General features: G+C 40.8%; 1 protein-coding gene across 4 annotated transcripts in view; it reads right to left on the bottom strand.

Annotated features, from left to right (window-relative positions):
* AP3B1 (adaptor related protein complex 3 subunit beta 1) overlaps window positions 1–20888 on the bottom strand; it is a 290480-nt gene that overhangs the window by 69396 nt on the left and 200196 nt on the right. For all 4 annotated transcript variants that reach the window (XM_067569102.1, XM_067569101.1, XM_067569103.1 and 1 more), the window contains exons 21-22: window positions 15318–15390; window positions 13978–14084 (exon numbers count right to left, since the gene is read on the bottom strand). In XM_067569102.1, coding sequence (XP_067425203.1) covers window positions 13978–14084; window positions 15318–15390 — 180 coding nt within the window. The remainder of the gene's footprint in view (window positions 1–13977; window positions 14085–15317; window positions 15391–20888) is intronic.

Below are 20888 nucleotides of genomic sequence, written 5' to 3' on the forward strand. Positions count from 1 at the left end.
TAATATTAGGGTCATATACTGTACTTACCTATTTTTACTCCCTGCTCTCTATTGCCCGATAATAAATTAATTTCTTAGTGTTAGTTCAGCATGTGCCCTGCAGTTAAATTCATCCTCTCCCCCAGTGAAGGAAAAAATTTCTCTGAAGTATTACAATTATACTTCTGATTTTAGAACTAATTCTCACACATTAAATTCAAAATACTATGTTAAAAAGGAACTCTCTTCCAACACAATGCCTGGAAAGTAGTTTTATTTATAAATTTATTTTTAAGAAAGTGGCTGATAATTGTAGTCATGTGTTATCCAAACTATTTAACCAATTGTACACTGGAATCTACAATATTTTCCAATTTACTTGAACACAGCGGATTTATATTTCATTTTCACTGCCTCCTAAAGCACAAAACAACTCCCACAAAAGTCAATGAGGATGCACAGATTGGAAGACAGAATTGGGCCCTATAAAGGAATTATAAATCTCTTTATAGTATCTTACTTGTTATTTGAAGTATTCTTCCATTTGTGCAGAATTGTCAACTGCAGACTACCTATATCTTTGCACAAGTGAAGACAACGCGTTTATTTGAGAGATCTGGAATGATGTGCAAGAAATGCATTAACCGAACCACACCGTATCACAGAGTTGAAGAGAGAAGTTTGAGGAGATTGCTCAGGGCTAGAGGTAGACTTGAATTTTGTCATGCTCTGACTTTGCTGACCTTCTGCCCGTCCCTCACTCAAAACTAATCTGATGTGCAAAAGCTACTTACTGCTAGTACTCTTCCCCTGCAGTTACTGACAAGTAGGGGATGCTACTTAGTCTGTCACACATTGCCAGAATTAGGAGCTGAGAAAAAGTGCTTGGGTTCCACTCTGACCATTTTTCAGGACGAGCTGATTAGAACAGCACAGTGCAGTACTTCATCCTTTGTTTATCCTCCACTATTTACCTCTTCCATCTGCTCATCCCCCCATCTTTTGATGCCTCTTATTCACTGTTGCTGCTTTCCCTATTGCGCCAGTGCTCCCAGGCCACTGATGAGCTGATCTACAAAGTGAAGCAAATTGTTAATATTTTTCACTTTGACTTGGAGCCAGCAGTGCAGATAGCATCAGAGATTTTTTTTTTAATCTACAATTCCATAACTACTGGTGTTTCAAGGCATAATAAATGCATGATTGTCTCAAAAAATTTACCATGACAAAATTATCTTGAATCAAAACCTTCAAAAAAGGTACCCAACAGTGAATTTTTCAGAAAAATGAAGAGCACGTGAAAAAATAGGTTAGAATGAAAACGGTTTTTAACCTTCCCTATTGTCATACCTAAACATCCAACCCTTTTACGTTTTTATATTAACTTTAGAAAAAGTGAACAAAATTACAAGAAGATAGTGTTTTAGACATTCATCCTACATTAAAATCAATGCAAGTTTTACAGTTAAGAGTAAAGATGGATTCTATCCTTGATTTTCCTATTATGCCAAACTATCATGGGAAGTCTCCAAACAATAGGTAATAGAGTCTCACTGCAAAATACTTCAGTGAATGAATAGGAGCTTGCAGATTATTCATAATGCAGTAGAGATGGTCCAAGGAGGCTGGATTTTCTCTCTGATTGTGGTCACCCTTTTGTTTTACCTACAGTTGGGCCCAATCCACAGAGTTTGGATCTAGATTTTTAAACTGACTCTGCAAAGGCTGGGATGTTCAAATCCAGCCTATTTGGCTTGTTTTTAAACTCCATTTACTGAGCTCAAAAAGGCTCAAATAAAGGGTTTTGGCCCATCCCTTAATGTACTATGTACATACAGAAAAATATTCGTAGCATGGAATATAAAAATACTATCTCAAATGCATCTGTGTTCCTATTTTAATTTATTCAGCTTTCACAGTGTGAAAGTGTACTTGTAAATCTTTCACCAATGTCTTCATTCAAGCTTTCCTTTTCTAGTTAAGGAATTAGTGTTCAGTGTAAAAGAACAAGAGAAAAAGAATGAAAAATCGAAGGTTACTTGTAACTGGAGTTCAAGATTATCCACCATGAGTGTGAATATGCAGTTATGCGCAGCTTGATGCAGCCCAGTGATAGAACCTTCTCCAAGCAGTGCACGTTAGTGTGCATATGCACCCCCTCCTTTTCCTCTCAGTGTCTCCAAACGTTCTGAAAATGAGACTATATAAGGGAGGGGAGGGGGGCTTTCTTCCACTGCTTTCCCAGAAAAACCCAGTAAGGATTTTGAGAAGTAGAGGAAGGTGGAAAAGAAATGTGAATATGCAGAGTCATTTAGAAGAACTACTGTGACAAGTTATCTTCATTTGAGTTTCTCTGTATATTCTGACTTACGGCTATTTGGCAATCTGTGCTGAAAACTCAGGCATCCTAATTAAATAATGACTGAAACATTGCTCTACTAAATGTAGCATCAGCTCTTGAAGCAAAATCCAATGTGTAATGTTTAGTAAAGGTATGGACTGATTTCCAGAGTAGTAACCTAACAGATTTCCCCAGTAGGAACATATTTAAAGGCAAGTGAAAGATGCTGCCACTGCTCTAGTAGAATGAGCCTTAAACAGCAGACCTAGGGGCTGCTGCTAACTTGTAACATTCAGTGACATGTTGTTTAACCCATCTGGAAATAGTCTGAACAAATACCATATAACCCATATGATTCTTAGCCTAAGAAATAAATAACCTAGGTGACTTCCTAAAATTTTTAGTTCTACTTACATAATATACTAAAACCCTTCCAGCATCAAAAATAGGTAAAACAAATTCCCCTTTATTAGCAGGGAGCTTTGGAGCAAACACCAGAAAATTAATCAACTGATTAATATGAAACTGAGATACTGTTTTTGGTAGAAATCTGGCATCTGGTCTAAAAGCTATCTTACCTTTATGAAAAATAGTAAATACTGGATTAGCCATCAGAGCACATAATTTGCTCACCCTTCTGACTGACATTATAGCAATACTGAATACTGTTTAAACAGATATATAAAACAAAGAACCCTCTCCCAAGTGTTCAAAACGTGGCTTCATAAGCAGAGATAAGATCAAACTAAGATCCCATCATGAAACCAGATTCCTCAAAATGGGATACATATTAGACAACCCCTTCATAAGTCTTTTAACTGTATCTATTATCAATCAAACACACGATATGCTGAAAGATCTGCCGAGTGAACTCGACTTCAAGGGCATTAAATATTACGGTATACAGGGAAGAGAAGCTGTAACTGGGGAGCTAGATTTTCCCCGCATCCAAGAAATAAATCTAGTCCATTTCAAATAACACTTCCTTGTAGACTGTTTTCCTGAACTGAGGAACACATTTTGAACTATAGAGGAACAAGATTGTTCAAGATTAGTCAAAGTCCAATAGTCCAGGCCATCAGATGGGGAATTTGAGGATCCGGATGAAAGATCCTGTTCTGTTGCTGCAACAACAGGTCTGGAAATAAAGGGAGATGTTTGCAAACTCCAATCGACAGCTGAAACAGGCCAGTGATGTCCTAGCCAGGCTGGGGCTTTGAGATCATTCTTGCTCTTTCCAGATTTCTCTTCTTCACCACTTTCTGAAGTAATAGAAAGTGGGAGGAAGTATACAGAAGGCCTTTTCCCCAATGCAGCAGGAAAGCATCCAAGTTTGATTGATTGCTCCTTGCTACTTTTATACAAAAAGTCCCATTTCTTCTTAGTTGCAAACAAGTCTACATTGACCCAAACCTAACTAGAGGAAATCTCTTGTACCACTTGGCATTTGTGCATCTGAGAACTGTCCGTGCTAAGCCAGTTCGCCAAGACACTGCTCTCCCCACCTAAATGCAGGGCCACTGGACAGACATTGTAAAGAATGTACTAGGTTCTAGAAGTTGACTGTCTCAGCACATAGCTGGTAAGAAAGAGCTCCTCCTTGCTTGTTGTTATAATACATGGAGACTGTATTGGCTGTCACTACCTGAACTAACTTCCCCTTTATGTGAGGAAGAAAAAATGTAAGGGGCCATTCTTATTTCCAAAACATTTATATTCAAGATCTTTTCTGGAGGCACTGAGTGACCTTGAACTGTAAAGTGACCCAGATAAAGTCTCCAACCCTTGTTGGATGAATCAGAGATTATTGTGACAGATGGTGAAGGGGAATTGAACAAAACACCTGTGAGAACATTTGGCCTGTCTGTCCATCACATGTACAAATTTAGAATGTCCTGAGGCATGGTGACTAACATCTGAAGACTGCATAGATTGCGTTTGTAAACCTGACACACCCAATGCTGCATCGACCTCATTATGAGATAAGCAAATGGAGTAACATAAGTAGTTGCTGCCATAAGACCCATGAAATCCAAAAATCAAAAATTGCTTTCTGGATTTGCATAGTCAAATATCTGAACAGATTGATCTATCTTCAGAAATCTTTCTTCCGTGAGAAAAGCTCTTCCTGCTACCAAGTTCAATATAGAGCAGTGGTCCCCAAATGTTTTACCCTGTGCCCCCCATTGTCCCTGTTCACACCCCTCCATTGGGGCTGGGAGTGGGGGCACCATCAGGACTGGGGGCCGCAGTTGGAGCCGGGGCTGTAGTTGGAGCCAGGGCTGGGAGCAGGGCTACAGCGGCTGAGGCTAAGAGTGGAAATGATGCGGTTGGATGCCAAGAACCGAGGCCGTGGCCAGGATACAAGGGCCACAGCTGTGGGGTGGGGTCTGGGCAGAACAAGGCTGGGTGGCACTCCCCACCTCCTGTGGAGGCTGGCCCAGGCCCTGCTGCGTCCCTCAAACGTTCCCTCATTCCTCCACATTTTGGGGACCTCTGGTATAGTCTATGAAATGAATTCTCTGAGTTGGGCAGAGATTTGACTTTTTGAGGTTCAGAAGTAGCCCCAAATCTGTAAGGAGGGAGGTTATAAAGCTGATGTGAAGTAACATTGTCATGAGAAGAGTACTTTAGTAGCTACTTGTCCAAATATGGGAAAACAAAACTACCCTGTTTTCACTATGACAGAAAGGCTCTTTGTAAAGATTCTTAGTGTTGTAGACAGGCTATATCATGGAACCTTGTACCGAAAATGTCTTTGTGCCACTATAAAAATGAAGATACCTCCAATAATTTGGCTGGAAAGAAATATGCATCCTTTAAACTGAGAGTTGTGAACCAATCATAAACTGAAAACAAGGAAATTACAGAAATTATGGTTAGCTTATTAAACCAGAACTTCCGAATGAACCAGTTCAATTTTTTGAAAGGTAAAATTGGACTGAATTCCCCACATTCTTCTGTACCAGAAAGTATCTTGAATAAAACTCTTGAACCAACAGAAGTTTGGGTACTTCTTTGACAGCACCAATCAGGAGCGATTTCTGAACTTCTGATGGAAAACAAATACTTATTGTAATTGTGGTTCTCCAATAACTGATACAGATGTATATTCCATGTAGGTATGCGTGTGCCCAGGGCACTAGAGCTGGAGAACTTTGCCTAGAGGCACCTGTAAAGGAAGTGCTCACATCTTATGGCCTTAGCCCCTCCCCTGGCCATATAAGGGCAATATCATCCCTACCACTTTCAGTTCCTTCATGCTGAACATCAGAAGCAGAGACTCCAATGCAGCAGGGACAGAGGGTGGGTTGGTTGTGGAATACGTCTGCACCACACCTCTAAGAGCAACAGATACAGTAAGTAACCGTGTTTTCTTCTTCAAGTAGATGCAGCGTGTATTCCATGTAGATGGCTCACAAGCACCAGGAGGTGGGGCTCCAACTCAATTTAAACAAGGACTGCAGGATTGCCTTCTCACAGTATGCATCTCAGCGTGAAGCAGGAGCAATGGCACAGTGGTTCATAAATGTATGTACTGAGGACCAAGTGGCAGCCTTGCAAATGTCCAAAATGGGAATACTACTTATAAATACAATCAATATTGCCTGGGCTCTCGTAGAATGAGCTCACACCCAGGGGTGGGGGTGGGTATGGTGGAGGGGGGCCTGGAACATAGTCTGAGCTACTTCATATGCTGTTACAATACAGTCAGTTATCCACATGGAGATCATCTGGGAAGAGACTGCTTGACCCTTCATTATGTCAATATGACATAAGTGGATGAGGTGAGAATCAAAAGGGTTTAGTCATATCCAGGTAGAAAGCTAGACATTGCCTAATATCCATTGTGTGAAGACGCTACTCCTCTTGGATTGAACAGACTTAGGGGAAAAACACAACAGAGGTAAATATATAACTTGTTTCAAGCAAAACTGACAAACCACTTTAGAGAAAAACTTAGGGTGTGGCCAAAGGGTCACTTTGTCTTTGGTAAATTGCGTGTAAGGAGGATCTGCCATTCAAGCCTGAAACTCACGCACACTCCTTGCAGATATTATCACAATAAGAAAAGCAGTTTTCTGACACAGAAGGGAGAAAGAAGAAGTTGCCAGAGGCCTGAATGGAGAACTGCTGAGTCCTTGCTGTGATTCTGAAAGGGCCAACAGGCATTGTAGATGGCACAGAGCTCCAGGACACTGACATACAAAGAAGCTTCCTGTTCCAACCACTGCTCTTGAACTTTCAGTGATCCCAGGTGGGCTCCCCAATCTATTAAGGAGCCATCTGTGACAATAGCACTGGTTGGTGGAGACCAAGTGAAGGGAACACCCTGGCACACATTGCTCTGAACTATCTACCATAGTGTCTTATGAGATGGGTCCTTAAAGAAGGACAGTGTGGGTGGAGAAACGGAGAGGAACTGTATGGCACAAGTTGATCTGACAGTGCTTAGGATCCAGTTATCTATGATAACCGAGTCCCAAACACTGTAAAAATGAACTATAGCATCTGGTCAGGACAATTCCGAAGGCCCCCAAAGGAACAGGCCCAGTGGCTGATTGTAGCTGCTGGCTCAATTCCAGGGGCTCAGGAAGGGGAATCACTGCTGAGACCAGGGATCTCACTCTGGAATGTGACCACAGGAATAGAGGAACATCCCAAGGATTCCAAGGGGACCACTCGGCATTCAGATAAAGCATTGATGGGCAGTATGCACCAGGCCAAGATCCCCTTTACCAGCTCTGAGGAAGGTGCTGATCTCAGGACGGATAGTGATCCAAGGACAGCCTCTGGCACCCATCTGGCAATGGTGAGGGAGATGACAACCCCTACCTTGATCTCAAGGAGTCTCGGATTCCCTGGTGAAAAAAGGGAGTCAGCCCTAATGGGGGAAAACAGATGATTGGACTCATCCAAAGCCCAGTACATGGGTGGAAGTGGTTAGATGGACCTACTCCATCCTACGTGCCCGAAGGAGTATGGTGCAGGTCAGCACTCCTCTTGGGATCAAGGAGACTTTTCCTGGAACAGTCCCGGTGGGACCTCTTCCTTGACATCCCTGAGGAGGTTGAATACCTTCTCCTCCAGCTGGGGGAATCTGAATGTGGAGCAGCCTCATTAGCCAGATCAATCAGACATGGGTCTTGGTACTGAAGTAAGCCTCATGGCTTGCTCCAGAAGCTGCTGCTTCACCTGTAAGTTCCTTGCCACCTGAGTCCTTTTTGTAAATTACTTACAGATGGTGCATTGGCTCCTTGATGTGTCCCTCCCTGAGACACATCAAGCACCTCATGTGAGGATCACTGTTGGGGATAGCCCCCCTACACAACAGAATGCTTGAACCCTGGTGAGGGCATCACACAGGGCACCTAATTACTCTAAGTAAATCTAACACTAAACTAAACCTGTGGTAATACTAGAACTATATACAAGAAAAAAGTCTGAGGTAACTGCAACGTGTGAGGTGAAAGAACACCATACAGAGCTCTGACTCCAGCCATGGGCAGTGAAAAGGAACAGAGTGGTCAGGGCAGCACCATCTTTATACAGCCAAGGAAGGGGCTTAGGTTACAAGACAAAGTTCTGTCTCCAGTGTGTTGGGCATGCACAACCTGGAAGAAAAGAATAACCTCATGAAAAGGTTTCCTGAAAAGGAAAGGACAGGGGGACTTGAAAAGAGGTAACTTTTCAAATTTTATTGCAATGGCCCTTCTCTATAATTTCTATGACCCACTTGTCTGATGTAATAAGCCTCCATCTGTCAATTAAATGGGCTATGTCTCCAAACAAAGGAAAGGATGTATCCTCATAACTAGTCCACAACTCTGGATCCTCAAGTCTGAGGCCTTGTATTCAATAACCTCAAAGAGGAAGGAGTGATTGCTTTGACTCAGATCTGGATTACAATGATTTTGATGGTGATGCTGACATCTCTAAGAATAAAACTGCTTCTGATTATGAAAAGGCTTAGGAAGCCTCCTTCTAGCATCAGTGTGATAAAGCAGTCTTTTTTTTTTTTTTTTTTTTAAACTTCTTTAAATCTTTGTCTGTTTTGCTACCAAAAATACCTCTGCCCTCAAAAAATGAGGCCCTCCACTTTAGCTCCCATATCCACACCCAGTAAAGACTAATGCAGCCATGTATACCCCCGCAAAGTAATTGCAGATGCCAATATTCTGACAGAAGAGTCTGAAGCATCAAAAAACCAAGAGCATGCTTTGCCTCATTTTGTCCCTTTTCACAGTTGCCAGTTTTCTTTTATAATCTGCCAAATCCTGAACAAACAGCCATTTTCCCCCCATAGATGGAACTGGTATCAGGCCATCACTGCCTGGTAATTAGCCACCCTAATTCCTAGGAATAAAAAAAAAAAAAGAATTCTTCGTCTCCTCTCTGTCCACAGGAGTCAAATGGGCTTGACCAGATTAGACCAGTGCCTGTTACTGGCAACTGCCACTACCAGCACCAGCACATTTGGCATGGGGTGAGTATGAAAATACAACTGCTCCTCTGGTACAATTTATCTGCCTTTTTTTTTCTTTTTCCAATAAAGACTGAGAATAAGTAGGGGTAGCCCAAACACTCTTGGCAACTGCAAAAGATCATCCTATATTCCTGAAGGATGTCAAACACTGGATGCGACGACTCCTCCATATCAACAGATGGTAAGTTCAAACTGGATGCCAGACAATGCAATAAACCATAGAACTGCAGAGCATTCTCAGAAGAAGATTAAGCAGAGGGAACACCCGTTTGTTCATCAGTTGACAAATCTGGAATAAAGACTGTACCTATGTGATCCTGCTGAAAAAAAGAGAAGCTCTCTCATCCTCATCTTCAGACCAAGTCTCAGGCACCACTGTCTGAGTAGCAGATGGATTCAGTGAAACCGGATCTGAAGATTTCATCACCACTGAATCTTTATAGTCAGGTCATCACTTCTCCATCTATGGGGTGGATGACTTAAAAACTTCTGAGGTGGAGCCCAATAAGGCCATGGAGCTCAGGATTGCCAGTCTCTCCAATAGCTGGGATCTGAGAACATATCCATAGGAGAAAGCACAAACGGGCCAAAAGACTGAGGAAACCAGATTTTAGTGTTACCAACTGGATGGTTCAGGCCTCAACACTTCCTCTGTCCTCCTTTAAGTGAGGATCCAACCTCAGACCTGCTATGGACGCAGTGAGATAATGGCACTGGAGGATGAATTGACATAAAAGGTGAGACTTCGCTTGGTGAACCTGGAGTCGTCTTAGAAGAAGACAACAAAGATGGAACCAGAAAAAGACTCAATATCCTCTACTCTACCTCTCTTTTAAGTGAAAGAGATGCAGATCTACAAATTGACAAAGCCTCTCTTTTCTTTTCCCCATAGGTCTCTTGCTTGGATCCGAGGAATGCTCAGAAACTGAGCAGTGAACACCAGCAACCACAGTAATGGTCCTTCTCAGATCCAAAGATATCACAAAAAGAGGAACAGACAATGGTGCTGTTCCTGCAGATTTAAAGAGCACTGGATCTGGAAAGAGATTAAACTCTGAACTACTCCTCAGCTGAGACTGATCATGGAAACTGCTTAGGCCTCAGAGTCAGAACTGCAAGGCCAAATCAGATGGATCCAATAAATCTGACCAACAGGATCAGGCACTGCTAACAGTGGCCATTTTCTCTCTTGCCTTTGGAATAGACAGCATTGTTCAGTGGGTCATGCAAGAGCTGAATATCTTCACATCCTATTGTAAGCAGGATTGGTAGGAACAAGAATTAGGGTAGTTTCATAAAACTGTTGCTCCTTAGTTCAACTTCACTTGTACTTGATAAGCATAAAAGTCACTCTAAACTGCTACCATAGGATTCCTGATACTACAGATCATAAATGCTGACCCAAATATGTACCAGCAAAAACTAACGCTCCTTCGTTTCTTTTTTATTAAATTCTTCAAATGTCTAACGTTCTAAGGACTGGTTCACCTGTGTTCTCTAGGATTGCTGCTATGCTAGATGGTTGCACTATTGCAACTTTCACTGGTGTAAGCTGCAGATGTGCAGTGCTTTCACACTACTCATCTTGTTTTTTGGTGCACAAAATGTACTGTGATCACACATATCACTCCCTGCTTTGAATTATTCTATCCTATATGAGGGCCACATGTGCCATGAAGGTTGGTGGGTTATGTTCTGCTACATCCTCACACTTGCAGTTGCTACAGCAGAGAGCTGGCTATCTCCCGCCACATGTTCCCAGACCAAAGGTGCTTGAGCTTTATGATGAGCACCACCACCTGTGTGTCTGAAATGTTCAAGCTCAATATTGTTACTTTCATTCACTGACTCAGTATTTTTAATTTTAATTTAATTTTTGTGTGTGTGGTTAATTTATTGCTTTGTTTCCTAGCTGCACAGCTTCCCTCTCATATATTTCCTCAAGAAACAAGAGACAAGAGTGGTGTGAGCCAAGGTCTAGAGGGAGGACCATCCCTTCAGGTCTTTGCATGTGTCCCAGCTATTTCCCACCATTCCCATCTTCCTTAATAAGGCAGTAAGGCTCCTAGGATATTTACTACTCTTCAGGATGTAGGTGGTAATGAATGGGTGATAGAACATCATGGCGAGGTAAGTGGTTATACTTGGAGGATACAGGGGAAAGCCTTGCTGTGCATCTTCACTAATAATCCTTTTACATGGGTGACTTTGATGCAGCAAATGAATTGTGGCAACAGTCAGTGAAGTAAGCACATTTATGGGGCAGGGAATATGCTTGCATTCTGTCCATATCCTCATATGCTGAGTGTGTGAAAGGGAGAATGGGTGTGGTGGATGGATACTAGTCAGAGCTAGATGCAGCTGATTAACATCCTTGTCCTCCCTGAACAGAAAAGGAAAAGGTGGGGGAGGGCTCAGGGCTGTTCTTGGGCCTGCATACAGCCAGGAAGACTGGGTCAGACAATCCCTCTTTGATGGCAAAACTCTGAAAGGCAGGCAGAAGCAATGTGGGGATGCAGTAGAAGGAATAACTGTACAGTTACAGCTGCTAAACCAAGGCTTGCTGCACTTGGTAGGGCAATAATACACAGTGACATGGTGGTGGACAACATTACTCAGAGCAACTGAAATCCCAGCAGTGATGTGAACATCTATGCACAATGAGTAGTGATTATGTTTATGGAGTGCTACAGGCATGCTAACAGTTACAACATCAAAATTCTCCAGTGTAGACAGGGCCCACGTCCAATATATAATCAGGAAGACCATGGTTTTACTTTTTTTTTTTTTTTTTTTTTTTTTTTTTTTTAAGTCTGCAATTTTACCAGTCGGTTCACTGGAATAATATCTAAAACATTCTTTTATTTAATGAATCATGTGTTTGGCTGACTGCCAATTATTGTGTGTTTCTGTCTTGCGTGAGACTTTTCTTTGGAAAAAAAGGTTATTTTTCTCGCAAAGATAAATGTCCCCAGTATCAATATATGGAATTTTGCAAGTATTTATTAAATACAATTTTTCTCAAAATAAATATATTTTTAAGATTAAATATTGAGAGATAAGAAAAAGGGTTATTTATTAAAGGAAATTTCAAATAATGAAACTGAAGGAAGGGGAATGGGAGATTGATTTTAACTTACACAGGGCTTAAATATTTTTAATAGATCAACTAAAAGAAGATGTAATGTAGCTGTATTTACTAGAAGAGAAAGAATGCTACTACAGCTGAAGTAAAGGGCTGGTTGACAAGAGTTCTGGTTTCTATTCCATGGTTTCCTATAAGACTTCTTCTGGATTCTTAGGCAAGTCAACTGCTTTAGAATCTCAGCTACGCCTAACTGTAAAATGGGAATTCCACCTCTGTCTCACAAGGATCTTGGGAGCTTAATTAATTTCTATAGCTCTGACACCTTTCAATGGAAAGTGCTACTAAAAAGTGTGAACAAAGAAGAGGCAAGATAAAATACTGAAGTGGAAAAAAACAGCCAACTAATTAAGGATGCTTCCTCAACACACCAGGATTAATAAACCTGAATTAACCCAGTACTTGTTGCAAGAAACCAATACCAAGGGCCTGATCCAACTTTTACTGAGTACAATGGGAATGGACTGGACCTTAATGAAGCAACAGAAAAAAGAAACAGAAGTACTAGACTCCAATAGTGTCAGAAGGCATTCCAAAACTAACATGCGTAGAAACAAAACAGAAAAAAATATGAAGCCAAAGATGTGAAATATATTCTGTTATTTATTCTACTTATTCGGAACACATATATAGTTACCACCCATCATAAACAACCGTTCAGTAAGCTACGGTTTAGAGCTTAAAAAGACTTAGGGCTTTCTCTACACAGGGAAAATTGATCGGCATTGCTACTCAAAAATGACTACTCCATAATATCTTTTCTGGTATAATTTAGTTATTCCAGAATAACTCCCCTCTGTGGATACTCTATTCAGGAATAGTCACTTTTATTTTAGAACAGTGTCTCCACATGGGGGAGTTACTCCAGAACAGTGACAGCGGAATAGTTATAGCTAGATCAGTCAACTTCCCTATGTAGACAAGCCGTAAGTGAGAACAACAGAACAAATATAAGAGCGCAGGTATTAGGGGAAGAGTCACTGAATCCTAGTGGCCATCTTCTGTATTGAAGAAAAACTGGACAAATCACCAGTAGACAGACAATTCCACGGTGTTACACCAATGTAGCTGCACAGTGCAAACCCCTACCGTAGGCAAGTCTCACTTTACAATGGTGAAGTACATCTACACTAGCATTTGCAGTGATATAGCTATACGGATGGCTACAACTCCCCGTGTACTAAAATCCCAAATCCAGGGAGGTGAAGCGATACATGTTACCTAGCTGCAGTAATATATTCATGCCAGCAGTGGTTGCATAAGTACAATAAGATGCTGCCCTGTTACCTTTCATGATTTCATTTGTCACTTTTATGGAACTGTAATCACACAAGCTTTTCAAAAGGCACTGGCACATCATTTTATTGTACATCTATACACTTAACATTTTCTGTACCTGTACTTTTTGCAGCCACGTAAAACTGTCTATAACTTGAAAGTAGCCAATTTTTAGTTTTGCTTTCTTTCATGATCAGAGGATTGGGTGGAGGAAATACTGGTAAACTTCAGGGTGAGGAGTAATAAGTCCACATGTTTCTGTCCGGTGCTATCCGTGTAAATATTTTGGCATCTTGGTAATTTGTTTTTACTCTCTTCCTGGATGCAGTATCAAGCAATTATTTCCCATTTCTATTGTTTAGAAACATTTTAATTGGATTTGTGCCTGTTTGGTTCTTGATTCATGAGTGTTTGTGGTTATAAGTTTCCTTGGGGCTGGAAAGAAAGTCTGGTTGGGGGGAATGACTGACCCATACTTAAAACAGTTGTACAAAACCATGTGAAGGCAGCCATTTTAAATGTTAATTATTCATACCTTCCTCTCCCCACCTTTCCAATTTCCATGAATATAGAGCAGAAAAAGTTCTTCAATTTATCTACAAACAGATTCTAGATTGAGAAAATTGTAAAATCCTTTAAAAAAGTACTTCTTATTGCACTTTTATCAATGACTTCCCCAGAAACAAACTACAGTTAGTGGATTTGTGTGTGTGTTTGTTTGGGTTTTTCTGTAAAAAAATTACTTACATCAATGACTGATGACCTTGACAGGCTTAAACCCTCTAGGTCAGCCACTAAACTTGGAGAGAGAATAGCTGGACAGGGAACTGCTACAGGAGTTGACACAGGACTGACTGCAGGAAAAGAACAGTTGATGAGAGTGGATTTAATCATTTTTTTAAATGAAAAACATGGTTAAAGGAAATTAAATATTTTGATTAATAGACTGTATGATAACTTAGCATCTTGATTCATCTGAGTTATGCTCAAGCACTTTTTAAAATCTAGGAAGATATTAAACTGGTATTTCTCAGACAATAATGGCAAATTCCCCATGTGAAATTCATGTCTATCAAAAGATTTGAACTTAACATAAAGTGCTTTGAAGAATGACTATGGGAGTCTAACAGAAAATGTAACAAATCAACTTTACTAATTTTATTATGTCACATGTTCAATAAAACTTCCTTTTCTAAACTGATACACTAGTCTGTTGCTCCTCCTCCCCCATTGTTGCTCTCCTCCTCTTCCTGTATATTTCACACACATTACTTCTGTACAATCTATACAGTGCCATTTATTTTCATAGTACTTGGATAATTGAAGACAGACCTAAATCTTTTAAAAATTCTACATGCATGACTCATTGACTCAAATGCGACTTCTGTATCCATTTCACTTTCAGGAACGGGTCTGAAAGTAAGACATTTACAATGCTAAAGAATCCACAGTACAGGGGTTAGCCTAGAAAATATTTCCAGATATTTACACCTTTTCCAGTACTGCATTATACTATGGTCTTCAAATTTTAATTCTTAATGTCTTCTCTAAAGTAGCTGAATTATCCGACAGACTGACTAAATCACTACATCCTAAAAAACGAGTCCTGTAGCACTTTAAAGCTTATGCCTGCAGAAATTAAATTTGTTAGTCTTTAAAGTGCTACAGGACTCTTGTTTTTGCTGTATACAGACTAACACGGCTACCTCTCTGGAACTTTACATCTTAAAGGAATATCCGAAATACACTTGAGGCAATAATTCCTCTCGAGTGGTAAATGAAGTCACGACACAGAAAACCACTCAAAAACAATACAGTTCAAATATTAGCATATTAAAAAAAGGTAACTTTCTGACAGAATTCTAAACTTGACAAGCCCACATTTCAAATTACACATTTAAAAGAGCAAGTATGTGATTTTACTAACATCTATACTTGTGCCAGTTAATTGGTGTGATAAATGAACAGGATCATTACTTCAGCCACTTACGATTTATTGAAATGATTAGGAATTTATCTTGTTGACATGAAAGATTCTTTGATCATATTCTTAAAGGGATAACTAATGTTATAACCAAAGTACTTACAATCATCCAAGTCTAGTAGGGACACATCTTGTTTAGTAGGAGCTTTTTTCTCTTGTACTGCCATTTCTTTTCTCTGTCAAAACATATGAATATTTCATTTTTGCCGTGCCAGTAAAGAGCATTCTTCAACACTTTTATAATAGCAGAGAATATTTTCTGCACTTTAAAAGAAAAATATACCCATTTTGCTCAGCTCAGCATTCTGAGAGTTCACCTTGTAAGAAAGATTTCCTACCATGGATAAACTGAATTGTATTCCACAAATAACCTGCTAGTTACAATGAACATTTGAGGCCCCTACTGAGCTCGTTTAGTAACACAACACTCATTTACTATTTAGTATTCAAATAAAACTTCTTGGGAGAGATCAAACCTTCAAGATTTTTCTACAAAAGATGGAAGTGGAAAATGTGGTAAAACCACCCCTTAAGAAGCAAAACCTATCTTAAACAGTCGTACTGCTCTTTCTCTGACTCCACACATTCCTCCAAATGAATGCACTATTATTATTTGTACTGCAGTAGCGCCTATAAGACCCAGTCAGGGACCACTGCCCCAGTATAGGCACTGCGCAAACAACAAAAAGACGGCCCCTGCCACAAAGAGTTTACAGTCAGTCAATCTTAAAATTTGTGGATGATACACACATTGGTAATGTGGTAAATAAGGACAAGGAGGTCACAGAGTAATCTGGAATGCTTGATAAACTGGGTCCATTCAAAGAAAATTTGTCTTAATACAGCCACATTTAAGATGACAAAATGCAGGCCATACCTACTGGATAGGGGACTCTGCCCTCCATAGTAGTGATTCTAAAAGGGACTTAAGGGTCACAGTGGACAAACAACTCAACATGAGTTCCCAGTGTGATGCTATGGCATAAAGGACTATTGTGATTCTTAGAGGTATAACCAGGGGAACAGGAGTAGGGAAGTGACCAATACTGGAATACTATGTACAGGATCCACATTTTTAAAAGGATGTTGGAAAATTTGGAGAGGGTGCAAAAAAGAGCCACACAAATGATTCAAGAGTCAGAGAAAATCCCTTACACAGAGAGAGACTTAGAGCTCAATCTGTTTATTTTATCAAAAAGAGGATGAAGAGGTGTCTTGATTACGGTGTATGAGTACTTTCAAGGAGAATATACCAGATACTAAGGAGCTCTTTAATTTAGTGGAGAAAGGCATAACCAGAACCAATGGCTGGATGTTAAAGCCAGACAAATTCAAATTTGAAATAAGGACTACACTGTTAACAGTGAGGATAATTAACCACTGGAACAAACTACAAAGCAACGTGGTAGATTCTCCATCTCCTGTCTTCAAATCCAGACTGGATGTCTTTTTGGAAGATATACTTTAGGTCAAATAAGTTATTGGATTAAATATAGGGGTAATCTGCCAGAGAATGAATGGCCTATGGCAGGGGTGTCAAACATATGGCCCGCGGGCTACATCCAGCCTGAGAACCTTTTTGATCCGGCCCGCATCCGGCCAGCTTTTTTGAGATGTGCTGCCGCCCAAAGTGAGGGCATTGGCACTTAAAGAGATTTCTCTGCCTACGGCATTGCCAGTTTAAGAGTCCATGAAATGTCTTAAAGCGTCGATGCCGGATGCAGAGAAATCCCTTAAAGCGGCAATACACTCAGTCCAGTAACATGGTCCCCCGCGAAATCCCGCCGCCAAAAAGGGCTGATGCTGCACCGCCGAAAAGGGGAAGATGACCCGAATTTTTTGGCGGAGGGTATCGCATGGCCCCTGTGAAGTGCAGTTTATGAGAATTTGGCCTGTCACCATCAGCGAGTTTGACACCCCTGGCCTATGAATATAGGAAGTCAGATTAGATCATATAATAGTCCCTTCTGGCCTTAAAATCTATTAATCTTGTGGGATTTGAAGGTTTGGCAGGGATGGAGGGGAGAACCATTCTCCAAAGCATCATTCCCTGAGAATCCCCTCAGAACCCTATAGGCATAAACACCCAGGGCTGCCTCTCTATTAAAAAAACTTCTTTTACTTATTTGCCTGCTGCCAGTGCAACTGAACTGGTAGCATAACACCAAGTAAAGTCTTGCTGTTATTGGAGATGGGACAGTCCAGGGAGTACTGGAAGATTCAAAACTCCACAGATGTCCTACTTTAAGGCAAGTCTTCCATGGATATCAGCTTTAGGGCTATTCTAATTTTCTTCCAAGCTGCCCAAAACCCCAAATACACACCATTACAAAAATATTAATACTCAGATATATTCAGGCATGCCAGAGGAAGGATGGTCTTCTGGCTAGAGCAGGCTGGGAGACAGGTGGAAGTGTTTCACAGTCAGAAATGGAATCCAGATTGCCTAAATACTTATATGGCCTTTTTCACTCATTAATGAATAATAAAATAATTTTGTCTACAACACACCTTTGTAAGGTAGGGGAAATACTATCTCCATTTTAAGAAAATGAGATATAGGATAGATTAAGTGACTTGTCCAAGGTCACAGAGCAAGTTGTGGCAGACCCAGATCTCTGGTAGCAAACAGAAGACCATTCTTACTCACTTTTGGTGTGATCTTTGGCAAGATATCTGACTGCTCTGTGCTTAATTTTCTCATGTGTAAAATGAAGATAACTACCTACCTTACTGGGGCACAGTGATATTAAATTACTAATGATTATGAAGTGTTACTGAGATCCTTGCATGGCAAGCAGGTGTTTTTAAATAAGTGACAAGTATTTTTATGTTTCTACTTGATGTATGCTTAACTTTGTGGCATGCAAGTGCTTTGTGAAATTTTCACCATAAACATCTATTTCATAACTGAACTTTTAAAAACTTATATAAGCATGAATTCTTCATGAAGGACTCCATATATGCCAATGTAATGAGGAGTTGTGGCCTCCCTCAGAGGTCAACACCGAGGGGCCAACGCATGCTACCTGATGTGCAGAACTGGATGCATCACACCCCGCCCACTGGAAATAGAGGGGTGGGACAGGAAGGGGAGGTATAAAAGCCAGGCCCTGCAGCTCAGTCAAAGGAATGCTGCCAGAGGAAAAGGACCTTTCTCGCCTGCTGCGGGAGTGGGAAACCAGAGCAGACTCCAGCTGTACTGAGGACTGGCCTGATCCACTGGAGCTGACCGACAACACAGATGCCGAGCAGTTGCTGGGATTACCCTTGGCAGTTCACCCCAAGGAGACAGACAATGACCCCTGAACTCAGGTAAGCTCTGAGGAGAGGGTAGGAAGTAGCCCAGGAACAGCCTACTACAAGCTGCCTGCATTACAACCCACAGTCGAATCAGCATGCTTTGGTTTGGACCCCACTGACCCAGGGGTGAAGTACTCCCTGGTTAAGGCTCTGGGCTGGGACCCAGTGGAATAGGGTGGGGCTGGGTCCTCCCATCCTCCTGCCAACCCCCCCAGGGTGGGAGACTCCCCCCACTAGGGCCAAGAGGTCTGTGCTTGGGTGCCCCACCCTGCCAGAACCCTTATAGACTGCTTGGGTGCCCCACCCTGCCAGAGCCCCTATAGACTGCTTTGGTGTCCCACCCTGCCAGAGGGCCAGGGTTTATAGACTACTCCGGTGATACCTGGTCTCAGGCCACACCCCTAACTGTTTGCTGCCCTGCCCTGCCCTGCCACACTTCATTACAGCCAAATAGGAAATTAAAAATAAAAATACAAAAGAGAAGCCAATTAAAAAAAGACATTAAAAGGACATCATAAAAACTGAGTTAAGATCTGTAATCAACGTCCCCACTTTCCTCCTCCTGACCAAAGAAGGCCTGTGGAGGTGAACAAGGGTAGGCATCCAGCACAAAATAAGTTTTAACTATAGATGGGGCAAAGAGCTGGCATATGACTCTGCTTTATGCTAGGATTAAGGTTCAAGGGCTAATCTTGGTTACGGTTTCATCCTTGTTACTTGTCCCATTCTAGATAGGATTGTCCAAGATTTTTAACGCCTGTCTTGGGTTTCTGCACTCCTAGTCCTAACCAAAGTCTCATGCAGACAACTAAATTGAACACCAAAAAAGTGTCACGGGCTACTGCATTAGGGGGAAGGGTAGGAGTCATGAGTCTGTCAATAAAAGCGGTGCCAACCCTAACTGTCAAAAAATCATGAGTCATGTACAAAAAAATCCAGTCTCTTGTAATCACTTGCCTCCAGTATCTGGAGCTTTAAGAAAAAACATCAAATATCATGAGACTCATGATAAAAGTTGTGAGAGTTGGCAATACAGCAATTTTACTACTACTAATTGATAGGAAAGATAAGCACAGAAAAAAGGATAAGTCAGAGAAGCAGCAGCTGCTTGTTCAACCCTGTACTCTTAGCTGGGTTTAAGGGCACATGTAGGGGAAAGGAGGGCATGTTTGGCCAGCACATTTTTCTTTTCCACTGCCACCAAATTTCCATTTTGGGGTCAAGAGGAGAGATGAGAAAAATGAGATGCGGAAGGGGACACAGAAGGAAGAGACCACCCCTCCCCTTAAAAGACTAGCTGCACAAAAGAATTTAGCCACATCTTAACCAAGGAATACAACATCTCTTCCAGTTCTGTATACAACTGGAATCAAAAACTATGAGCAGAGCAGTCTTGATTCTAGGAATCAAAATAGCCTACCTACAATTAGAATATGTTCAGATTCAAGGCTTAGATTCGACCATTTTTAGTTTATACTGAGCTTTCTGCCACATTATGTCCTTGTGTAGTACTCCTCTGGTTTATTAAAGATTTCAAAGATATACCATTTTGTGACACCACAAATATAATTGACTGCATGAATTCAGTGACAACTTCCGATATTCATGGTGTTACATTCTGGAATAGCTTTGCTGAACCAGCAACTAAGAAAGCATCTCACAAAGGTTGCAAAATGACTCTTTAAAACACAATTAAAATGTATTTTCTGCATTTTTAAGACCATTTTCATCTGTTTTGCAGTTCATCTTAAAAGTGTGAAAAACATCCCCTCTTGGGCTCAGGTAACTCAAGACCTGAACAGGTTTTCCTCTAATTTTCCCAAAATATTTTTGGAAAGGGTACAAGCGTAAAATTTTAACCCATAAGGTAATTTTTTTCAAAAAACATGTAAATGCCTAATATAAGAATAACTGCAACTAAGGATCATTATTTCAATGCTGTAATATATGGCAAGAAAAACATTATGTCACTATGTGACTTATCAAAATGCTGTGCTGAGCACAATAATTGTAGTTTTTCTTCAAACAACAACAGTACACATGAGCCTTCTGAGAACTGCAGCCTCCCGACATGAAAAATCAAACCAACCAAATCAAGCTAAAGTTAAAACATGAGGCAAGTCTTATTTTCTACTTCATAACCAAGAGTCTGTAACACTATTAAATATACATCAGGTCACATGCAAACACAAGGACAAAGCAAGTTAAATTGGTTTCTCCTATTACAACTTGATTTTTTTCTTTGATTTTTAAAAGGAAAGAAATTCATTGGCTTTCTGGGAATAATACATAGCCAGGGACGGAAACAAACATTACCAACAGATATTTCTACTGAATAAAAAAAGCCTTGCATTCCAAATCAAGGCTATAA

Source organism: Emydura macquarii, unplaced genomic scaffold (assembly GCF_026122565.2).
Source record: "Emydura macquarii macquarii isolate MOO-44397 ecotype Brisbane River unplaced genomic scaffold, CSIRO-AGI_Emac_v2 contig_2897, whole genome shotgun sequence".
Lineage (NCBI taxonomy): Eukaryota > Metazoa > Chordata > Testudines > Chelidae > Emydura > Emydura macquarii.